General features: G+C 35.0%; 2 protein-coding genes across 2 annotated transcripts; both read right to left on the bottom strand.

Moving 5' to 3' along the window:
• Positions 1–2,967: 2,967 nt before the first annotated feature.
• On the bottom strand, positions 2,968–3,772 carry LOC139862196 (large ribosomal subunit protein bL12c-like). Its single transcript, XM_071850755.1, has one exon. The coding sequence runs from the start codon at positions 3,712–3,714 to the stop codon at positions 3,151–3,153; it is 564 nt and encodes a 187-aa protein (XP_071706856.1). The 5' UTR covers positions 3,715–3,772; the 3' UTR covers positions 2,968–3,150.
• A 1,274-nt stretch (positions 3,773–5,046) lies between these two features.
• LOC139861235 (monodehydroascorbate reductase 4, peroxisomal) lies at positions 5,047–9,393 on the bottom strand. Its single transcript, XM_071849551.1, has 7 exons — positions 9,198–9,393; positions 8,334–8,385; positions 8,124–8,204; positions 7,797–7,915; positions 7,189–7,408; positions 6,952–7,070; positions 5,047–5,984 (listed from the first exon to the last, which is right to left on the bottom strand). Exons 1-7 carry the CDS (start codon positions 9,315–9,317, stop codon positions 5,253–5,255), a joined length of 1,443 nt encoding a protein of 480 aa, XP_071705652.1. The 5' UTR covers positions 9,318–9,393; the 3' UTR covers positions 5,047–5,252.
• Between the last annotated feature and the right edge of the window lie 2,373 nt (positions 9,394–11,766).

Genomic DNA, 11,766 nt, shown 5'->3' with positions numbered 1-11,766 from the left:
CCGAGATTGTGTATATATATAATAATCTTGGTACATTCCATGACAATAAGTATACAATACGTTTTGATAAATTCTAAGATTATATATATACCGATTATTGGACTGTTGGACATTTCGGACTATACCGCAAATTATATATATACCACCATCATCTTCATCCTGCAAAAGGTGGTGTCCTGTATTTATTACTGTTTCAATATTATGTTAATATTAATTAATAATTAATAATAATAATGTAACAATATTGCATAAGATGCTATTAATTATCATGATAAATAAAATGATAAGAACCATGTACATCTTTACCGAAAAGAAAATGAAAAGTTCATAAGAAATGAAGCTCCAAAAGAAAATAAGATAAACAAAACAATAAATAAATGACGTCTTAACATTTGCCCATAGTATTGTCTAGATTTCTCACGACACCATATGCAAGCTACAAACATAGATATAGCTCCCCAGGCCGATATGTCTTCCATCGTCAAAGCAAAAACAAATAACCACATGTTATATGCCTAACTTCAGTCAATCGGTGGACGAATCATTCACACTTAAATGTTACATTATTTTAGTATTGAATCTCGGTGTGGTATTTTGGGCGGGTCTGAATAAAGTAAAGGGCAAATTGTCCAGAAATGTAACATAACAACCACTTTTTTTTAATAAAGGATATATTAATTTTTTGCTTTGCTCATAAAGGAGTCTGATTTCAATTTAGTACGTAAAAACGTGGCTTTTATGTTACCTTTCTGGGCAATTTACCCTAAAGTAAATTATTCAATATTACCGCGCAGGTTGCCCATCTGATGTTGAGCAACTATAGTCCAACTCCAACATACTACAAGGTTCAATAACAATACATTAAGGTAATCTGATGTTATTTTTTGGCATTCACTATAGCATTTTTGAGGAGTTTTTTTTTGTAAGCTCATATGGATCGGATCTCTTTAAAACTAAATGTTCTCATTGATTGATATTATAAGTGAAACATGTCATTCCGACCCATTAAATGATACTTCTTTTGTAAGTAAATTTTGAATATGCCATGATTAACAAAATCATTACATGTTAAAACTCCCTCTAAAGGGATAAACCACATTAGATTATGGACTAAAAGTTTTAAGAAGTTCTACCAATTTCGTTACAATTAAAGATTAATGAGACTATCCGACTATGGGTCAAGCCGTGCAACGCACGGGCTTTGGCCACTAGTATGTATAAAGTACCAAAAATATTCGATATTATTAGTATGTAATTAATATTCACAGATTTTTATAATGCACACATATACAGGGGCGGTAATATTAAGGGGCAGAGGGGGGCAGCCGCCCCCAGTGGATTCGCAATTTTTAGTGTTAAAATTTTGAATTTTTCGATTTTGCCCCTGGTGGATTTTTTATTTTGCCCATAACTCTCCCATAATTTGCCCCAAAACCTCAACATTTTGCCCCAAAACCTCTAAATTTTGCCAAAAAAACCCTCCAAATTTTGCTCCAAAATCTCCATATTTTGTCCAAAAAAATTGCTACGCTCTAAAAAAAAAAATTCGCCCTCGGTGAAAAAATTTCCTGCTTCCGCCACTGCATATGTATTCATATAGGTATCGGTTAATATACTGTATGATATTTTTTATTTGATCTTTGAACAAGAAAATTTACGGGTTTTAATTAATCTTATAAAATTCTTTAATGTTATATATATATATATATATATATATATATATATATATATATATATATATATATATATATATATATATATATATATATATATATATATATATTATGTTTTAATATATATATATATATATATATATATATATATATTATGTTTTAATATAAATTAATATTAACCTACATGTACAATGATTTTATTAAGTTGTTCAATTTAATTAGTTACTACGTACATGTTACGACTTTACTATTATATTCAGTGGCAGTGGTAAAAATTTTGTTTACCGGAGGAGAAATTCTTTTTGAAGGCGTAGCAATTTTTTGGCAAAATTTGAAAGTTTTGGGGTAAAATATAGAGATTTTTGGGAAAAATTTGAAAGTTTTCGGACAAAATTTAAAGATTTTTGGGATTGGTGCGGGTTTCCCGTATGGATTGGTGCGGATTTTCTCCTAGGCACGCAGTTGAGAATAGGTATGACTGTGTAGGAGATGAACGCGTGAGTGGTTAAGTCCTCCTAGTGATCCTAACAGCTAACAGCTGTCCAAAAAAAGAAAGGGGAGTTCAACGATCAAAAAACATGAGATTTCTAATTCGTAATTAATAATGCAGGTACCATGATCTTTAAAAGTAAAGTAAAATAAAAGAAGATAAAAATAGGTGTTATTTATATAAATTATATAAAAAAAACATTATATAGATCTGTCGTAGAGTCACATAGTGAACGTATACAGGTGGTCACGAGTTCGAATTACAAGAGATCCATTAATTATTGTTCTGCTCTTGCATGTTTGAGCGTAACCGAGCTATGTATGCTCGGTGTTGCTCGACTCGACATCGTTTGAATATAAACGATTTTACGAACTATTCGAGCCATGTATACTGAATTACTCGTCCGACTATTACACGAGTCTTCAAGCAACTCAAATCGAATATTAATTTGTTTGGACTCGACTCTTGAAATTAATCGAACAGTATTTTTTGTTTTTTGTTCGAATTCGACTTGTCCTTTGAAATCGTTAAAGCTCGGATACGATCATTTATCATTATACATTTTCCAGATTCTAAATTTGTTCGGACTCGACTTTTGAAATTAATCGAACAATATTCTTTGTTCGAACTCGACTCGTCCTTTGAAATCGATAAAACTCGGACACGATCATTTATCATTATACACTTTCCAGATTCTAAGATTGCTAATATGCATATAGCAACAACAACTGTTTCAAGAAATATACAATCTAACATTGAGTTGTATACAGGAGTTAGGTGAATTAATCAGTGAATTCAAATAACTGTATCAAATCAAATACCATAAGATAAAACCAGCTCAAATGAACATATGATCGTGAATTAAATTACGGCATGAATTCGTAAAATGGATAAAATTCAACTAAGGAAACTGATTACAACTAATAACAAACACATTGCATTCGCATTCAACAAGTATCAAAAACCAAAAAACTTTTACCATGCTCTTTAAACAATCGAAATTTTAGCTCCAGCTTCTTCAAGCTGTTTCTTCGCGTCTTCAGCTTCATCTTTCGAAACACCTTCTTTAAATTTCTTCGGAAGACCTTCAATCAGCTCTTTAGCTTCCTTAAGTGCTAAGCTCGTTAAAGCCCTAACTGCTTTAATCGTCGCAATTCTCGCGTTACTCGGAACATCATCAATAACAACATCGAATTCCGTCTTCTCTTCAACAGCTTCCGGCGCATCGGCTCCGGCGCCACCAGGTGCGGCGACGACGGCAGCCGGAGCGAACGAAGCAGCGGTGACTCCGAGCTTATCCTGTAAGTATTCAACCAGTGTTTGTGCTTGAGCTAGGGTTAGGTTTGATATTTCATCTCCTAATTGAACGACTTTCTCCTCGGCGGCAACGGCGGAGACTGGACGGAGGAAAGTTGAGCGGTGGGAGAGTTTGGTGGTACGGATGGGGAATTCTAAGGTTTGTTTGGGGGAAATGTGTGACGGAAGTGCGGTGGCGCGTGGAGTGTAGGAGAAGGAGCGTAGAGTGACTGTAGAGAGTGTTGAAGATGCCATTACAACAACTGAAGATTTGGAGAAACTGTGCGTAGATGTTGAAGGGGGAAGATGATAGGATAAGAGGATTGGGAGGTTTGGCTAGATTTTAATATGTCAATTTTAATTTAGTTTTATTTACATTAAGCACCCTGATCTTTCAACTCATTGCTAAAAACATCTTTTATTATCTTTTAACTTAATATGAGTATTTGAGTACGCTAACCACAACTTTAAAAATTGAGCATATGATTACCGGAACATTGTATCACCGACACGGTTGTAAAGGGAGCAAGAGTCACCTTGCGTCCTTGCTCCCAGGTGGAAGCAAGGGAGCAAGAGGCACCTTGCTTTCAGGTGAAAGCAAAGGAGCAAGAGGCACCTTGCGTCCTTGCTCTCAGGTAGAAGCAAGGGAGCAAGAGGCACCTTGCTCCTTGCTTCCAGGTGAAACCAAGGTCGCAAGGACGCAATGCGCAAGGGAGCAAGGCACCTTGCTCCTTGCGAGGGCAAATTGACAATTTTTTTTTTGGGCTCTCATGCAAGAAAGGTAAAAAAAAATGGACTTTTTGGTGATAATCCCTATTTAAAAAAAGATTTTTTTAAAGAAAGTCCTTAGGACTATGCTTAAGGTGTTGAGACATGCAATATATATTTGTACTTTGTTTAAAACTACTTCAAATAAGTACTTCCCTAACTTCAATGTACCATTCTTAATGCTTAAATTATTCTTTTAAGCATAGCTCTTGGAGCAAATTCTTAAAGAAAATTTAACTTTGAGAACATACAACATTTTCAGAAGTTAAAATTCGTAACACGTTTGAAAACCGATTCAAAGAGATTCGATTTGACTAGTTACCCTAGTATCCAAGCTCATCTTAAACGGAAACCATTTGACATCATTTAGATTAGTAAGAAACGGTTCAAAACGAGTACCTAAAGATTTAGGCAAAATTTTAATGATGTAATCTAGAACTTTAGAAGCAAATATGTAATGAAAAAGCCGTGAACTTGCCCATTTCGCGTAATGCCACCCTTATGACCTCTTTATAGTTAGTTCACATGTCGAACTCGGAACTCCATTAACCAATACTGAAGTTCTAGCCGACTCGAGGCACATAGCAATTCACCCACGCCACTTGATACCAAATAGTCCAAACCCAAGAGTCATTAGCATAGGATTCAAATATTTTCAATTAACATAATCATATGATATGTCTTTTCATAGTCAACTTTAAAATTATAAGAAATCGAAACATTAAAATCATAAATAGGTCACATAAATCAACACAAAAGCACATCAGGTTAAGATAATTTTCAGGTTACTAAAAGGAACATTAAAATCAAACATGAACATTAAAATCAAACATGTAGACTAAAGAAATCCAAAAAGAAGATGATGGCTAGGTTTTTAACACACATGCTATACATAATAGAATATTGATTATGTTAAGTAGTTTATAAGTAATCATGTTCTTAAATCCACCTAAATAGATTGCACAACAAAGGTGTAGGTATCAAATAGTTGAATCAATGGAAATAAAATTCCCCACCCATAATTCTCACCATCGACGGCGTCTTCTTCCATACCAATAAGCAAATGCAGCTATCGACGCCGCAACCACAACCCCAGCCGCCGCATGCCAAGGGTACACCGGTTTATCCAAAACAAGTATCGAACCCGAACCACTCACATCCATTACTGGCACCACCAGCTGTTGCTGGCTCAATTCCACCACGTAACCCAGACCCAGTCGTTCGAGCTCACTCAAATCCTCAACAGCTGGTTTAAGCCTTGTCACCTTAGCCATAGCCTCATACTCTTCTTTACTTCCACCTTCAAGAAACGACCCGACCAGATGACCACTGTGGACCCAATAAGCACCAAAACTAGACCCTGAAAAATCACCAAAATATACAACTTCCCCTACATTGTCTCCATAAAATTGCCATGACAATGAGAAAACTCTAGAGTAGAAGAACGGTAAATAATCGAATTCTGGTGTTTTGTCTGGCTCCATTATTGCGGAAACGGCGTGGCGAGCGGACTTTCTGGCCGCGTCAACGTGCTCGAGTCGTCGGATTTCGCCGAAAATCTTGACTGGAAATGATGCGACGTCGCCAACTGCATAGACCGAGCTGTTACTTGATTGAAATCGGCCGTTAACTTTAATCCCACCTTTTTCTAAAGTAAGTAGGCCTTCAAATAGGCTCGTGTTTGGACGGATTCCGATTGCTACGACCACCAAGTCGGCTGGAAGGTAGCTTCCATCCTTGAGATTAACTCCAGTAACCTGTATATGAAGAGAAAGAAGATTAGTTTAAAAAAATTTGTAGATAAGTTGAAGAGAAAGAAGATTAGTTTAAAAGAATATCGGGCGGTTTGACGCCAAATGTATGTTAAATGCATCATATCTCCAAAATTCATTCTATACAAAAAAAAAAAAAAAAAAAAAAAAAAAAAAAAAAAAAAAAAAAAAACACTCGATCAGTAATCATAGGTGACGCGCTGAACGTTTATTAATTTTTTGAAATATATTGAACAAGGAAGTATTTCAGCGCAGCCAGACAATGGCAGCTTTGACCCACTTCCAGACCCAGCCACTTTGCCACCTCCGGTGGCAGTTTAAAAGGATATCGGCGGGTTGAATGGCATACAGTGTATGTTGAATGCATAATATCTACAAATTCCTTTTATGTACAAAAGCACTAGAATAGTATAATAATAGTAATTGAAATAATATATACTTAGTAATCATATTTGACACAATAATCCATATTTGTATTTTATTAAGAAAAAGAATTGTACCAAAAGGTATTTCAACTCAACTAAACCACAGAAGTTTTGACCTATCGCCCGACCCGGCCATATTGTCAACACCAATTCAATTAATATGGGCATTTTGGAGACAATTACTTATTACTGAGTCAAATATGGTTATATTTTTATCGCAAATCCCATAAAATGGTACTTTATAAAAATTTAGTTCGAATAATGAAACACGTTGTTAGTCGCCCCTCGCAATGCGAGTTGGACACCCATATATACCAAAAAATGAAACATGTGGTCGAAAGGAGCCTAAAATAGACCTTGTACTTATGCATAATATTTGGCCCCCTGATCATTTATTGAAAACTTAAAATCTTGTACATATAATGTTTCAGGTCAACCCAGCTTGTTTTGACCCGTTACCCGACATACCCAATTTGCCACCTCCAGTTTTAATGATCCAAAGACCCATGTAAATAATTGAGCTTTACCTTTCCCTCTGGATCAAAAACAAATGATGACAGAACTGTGCCTTTGACAAAATTTACACCCTTTGATTTGTAAAACTCTTCATAGTAACTTGCGATCTTGGGGGTGAATAAACGGCCCACTACAAAAATAATAATAATAAAAAGAAGATGGTAAAGTATTTTAACGCCCGCCATCAGGCATTATTTTCCAAGATTTTAAGAAGACAAACTTTACTGTTCAGAAATTAGAGTGCTTACTGCAATGTGGCTCAGGGAACACCATTGAAACACTAATCTTATTTATCACCAAAGAAGCAGCACACTCCATTCCGATGTAACCACCACCAATGACCACCGCATTTCCGCCAGTAGAAGTTTGCATTACGTCTGCAAGCCTAGTTGCGTCAGCCACATCACGTAGATAACACACATTTTCGGCATCTGATCCACTTACACCAAACTCTTCAAGCTTCAAAGCCTATAACAAATCCATCCATACATATTACATATCATTCATAAAAATAAAGCAACATACTCTACCTTGGCTAGCATATGTTTGAGCCGAAGAAAAAATCCAAATCGTCATTCTTAAATAGATACTGTTTACAGATATAAGAAATTGTTTACGTAATTTTCGTTACCTATAAATTGATGTTTCTTTCTAGAAGTTCATTATTTATTATATTGGAACCCTGATTTTGGGCTCCTATCCTTAAGAAATGAGATCTTTGGTGGGGAAATTTTGTATAATATAGATTCTATTTTTTTATTATTATTATTATTTGAGGTTTAAAATGCACCATATGCTTAGTCCCCATTGAAATGAAAGAACAAACTTAGCAATGTTTGAGAACCAGTTTCAGTACCCGAGCACCTGTTGCTATGATAAGAATTTTGTAGCTGATCGTTTCCCCTGTTGCAGTCAAAAGTGTCTTACGTCTCACGTCAGCAGACTTCACTCGAGTACCAAGAATCAGCTCAATCCCTGAATATATTAATAACACAATATATGAGCAATAAAACGACAGAAAAACATTAACATCCGGTAACTTTCGATAAGGTAATCATTATTAATCATATGATGGAAATATGTATAACCTCGAGAATAATCCATTCCATATACAAAACAGCCATATTATAATAAACTTCGATAACAAAAACAAATTTTTAATTTGCTTATGGATAAAACATACCATGTTCCTTGTACCACTTTGGTGTTAACCTCTCTTCATTTGCACCTACACAAGTGTGAAATGCAGGGAGTCTTGCAGGAGCTATGCAGAACAATCATGAAACACAGTTTTCATCAATTTAATCAATGAACATTAACATAAGTATTAAGTTCAAGTGTTCAACAATTCAACAATAAATATATGTAAAAATAACAGTTAGCAAGCAGATACCTTCTGGAAGTAGAAAGCCTTTGCTGAGTGCAGGTCTCTCATAAGGAGCCACCTACACGAATTATGTATCAAGAAAAATCAATATGAATACACAGATCAAACTTCTCTAATCATACAGTGTCGTTACAACACCAATACATTCTGCATGTTACAACTTTCAAGTGAGTTCTACAAAATTTAAGATATGCTTCAGTTTTTACACTTTGAGCAATGAATCACCATAACTGCAATATTTTGCCTTAGCTATTGATTAGTACAATTCATACAAAGAGCACTTCATGCTCACTTTTAACGGAAATATTACCACTGACGTTAATTCAGACTAGGTCTATTTCAGTACTTTCAAACACTTTCTAGAGCACCTATTATATAACTACAACACTAACAAAACTTCTGTTAACATCTAGCACCTCAAGTCATAGACAAACAGACAAAATGAAACTTCTATGGCGGTAAATCAATCAAAATAAAGTAAGGATTTCAACCATATCAGAACCTTTACATATGCGAAACCAATTACTGTACAAAATATGAAGAATAATATATCAGTTACAACTGCGCAACTCATGGTACAATAAACAATTAGATTTCTTACGGATAATTATTGCATAAATTCGAGGTACGATACCTAATTTATAGTTTAATCTGTTGAATTGCAGTTAGATGTGATGAAATTAAGTTCCTAAAGGAATCAAATCATTCACAGTTCGTAAAACACACGCAAGCAAAACATCGAACACTTGGAGTGCAATAGAGTAAAACGAACATCAACGACGAAATTCAACAAAACACGATGATCAATTATACAATTAATCATCAACGAATTGAATAAATAGTAGATGAAAACGAGAGGAGATTACGTACAGGTTCATCGGAGATGATGCAAAGTTCACCGGGAGAAACACCTTTTTTGGTGAATTCAAGAGCAGCGTAACCAGCTGCAACTCCACCACCAAGTATTACATACACAAACGCTCTTCCCATTTCTCTCTCAATCTCTACCTCCCGCCCACTAGCCCCTCAAATTATTTATCTATTTCCGTTCGTTTTTCTATCTCTGTATTCCCTATAAAATAAATAAATTTAAATATTTTAAATATTAAATAAAATAAAAAATAAAATATTAAAAGGAGTAATAAATTGTCCTATTATCTCTCTTTGTAAAAAATAAAAATAAATAAATAAAATTTCCTTGATGTTTTTTTCTTACACGAAAGTAGAGTTGAGTAGAAGATTATTTTACTACCAATGATAATAGTTGTGTTGATATGTGTTTATATACGTAATTGTATTAGATAACTATCACATACATATATTTTATGAATCAATCAAAATTAAATTTAGGGCTCATGGTTAACCACTAAGACCATGGTCGGGAGATACTAATTAGTCGCAACTCTAAACTTATAAGGGACCAATACTTTCAATATGTAGCCGATGTGAGACGGACTGTTACAAACTCCTCCACTTAAATTTTTGACGTCCTCGTCAGGCCGAAACATTCTTAATACCCAAGATCCATACCCCATGAGATGTACGAGCATCTTTTACTTTGTTCTTTATAATGACATTTAATGGTGAAGTTATGGCTGTATTTTAATTTATGTTCATCTTTTACGAGAGGCAGAAACACTAGACTAGGTGAGATGTAATTTATGGTCGCAATTAGGATCAACAAAGTGCATGATCGCAAGCAGCAAGTATTTTATAACACATACAATTATGTACGAATATTAGTGTATTATTATATCAACGTTTTAAACCATCTTGCAACGCACGGCTATTAGACCAGTTGTAACGGAGCCCTCTTCACGCCGTGGGGGATGAGGTGGCAACCGGCCACGCCTTAGCCGGAGGAGTATCGACGCGTGGAGAAGGGGCGGGGAGAGGGGCGGCGAGTTCAAGCGTGGGCTGGCAACGGGGTGGAAGACGGGAGTGGGAGGATTTGATTGGGCAGCAGCTTTTTTTTATTTTTTATTAATTTAAAATATTATTTTATACCACTTTTAATACTTAACCCAATTATATTTTAACACTTCATCACAATACTCCCAATCCACACCAAAAACCCACACAACCAATACTCCACAAAAACAACTCACACGTCCTAGTCATCAAAAAGCAACTCACGCCCCTAACTCACGCCCCCTACCGTTACGAATTGTCTTAAAGGTACTATATCAATATTCAATAAGAAATTTAATTATAGGGATCTCTTGTCCTGATTCAAATTTACAGGTCAACCAAATATGCACCGACTCAAATTTTACCGGTCAACCAAATGTGCAAAGCTAATTAATTTTAATTTGTATTTGTAAATACATACTCCGTATTTTTACAGGATATGATAAACATTTATTTTTAATAAATATATAATAATTATAAGATTGGTCCGTAGTTGTATGTCTAGCAGGATTGGAGCGACAAATGGGTTATCCAGAAGGAGTGGGCAAATGAATTTTGATATAACAAGATAAGAGTGGGGTCAACGATGTAGTATCAAGTAGCAATATACGGAGTAGTATAGAAATAGAAATAGATTTATAGATAGAGATAGCTCAACTATCCTTGGGAATTGTGAATAATTGGATATATTTTTACCAAAAATATGAAGATGAGATTGGATCCTAAATCGTGCGAAATTGCGAAGTATTATTTGTCTGTTGATGTTTTCTTATTTCTTACCGTATATTTTTGTCCCATCTATAGAGTATTTGCTTAAATCTTTTTTAGCCTCGAATAAAAATACAGTATTTCGAGCCGCAAACTATGTGGGTGTAGATAATGAACTAATGATAATCTCCTTTTCAAAAAGCCTCATGTTCGAATCTTGTGATGTTAGAGAAGATTAAAAACAGCAGGAGAATAATTTCGATGGACTACATGATAAATTTTTTGAACCATTACAAGGTAGTCCAATGCTTAGAGTCCTAACATCCATGCAAAGATGTTCAGGTTCAAATTTTACGGTGGTCAGAGAAGGGTTGCAAACAGTGATAACTTTGATGGGCCGCATTCAGTATGAAAGAACCCGTCCTAATCCATCTGGATGAAGTCACCAACAACTGGTTCCATTGCGATGATCGACTCCAAAAAAACTGTCTTTAAAATGAGCAAATGCACAGCGGAATGTTTCTTTCATACCTGAGAATAAACATGCTTTAAAGTGTCAACCAAAAGGTGAAAGGACCAGTTCATATACATTATAAACGATTCACAATAGTTGATTACATCGCGAGGTATTTGACATCTATATGATACATTTTACAAACATTGCATTCGTTTTTAAAAGACAAACTTTCTTTACAACGAAAGTTGACGGCATGCACACCATTTCATAATACATCCAATTATAATTGGCTTAATAATAATCTTGATGAACTCAATGACTCGAATGCAACGTCTTTCAAAATATGCCATGAATGACTCCAAG

This window comes from Rutidosis leptorrhynchoides, chromosome 8, assembly GCF_046630445.1.
Source record: "Rutidosis leptorrhynchoides isolate AG116_Rl617_1_P2 chromosome 8, CSIRO_AGI_Rlap_v1, whole genome shotgun sequence".
NCBI lineage: Eukaryota > Viridiplantae > Streptophyta > Magnoliopsida > Asterales > Asteraceae > Rutidosis > Rutidosis leptorrhynchoides.
Note: the sequence above shows the minus strand (reverse complement) of the source record. Positions and strands in the feature narration are given on the sequence as shown.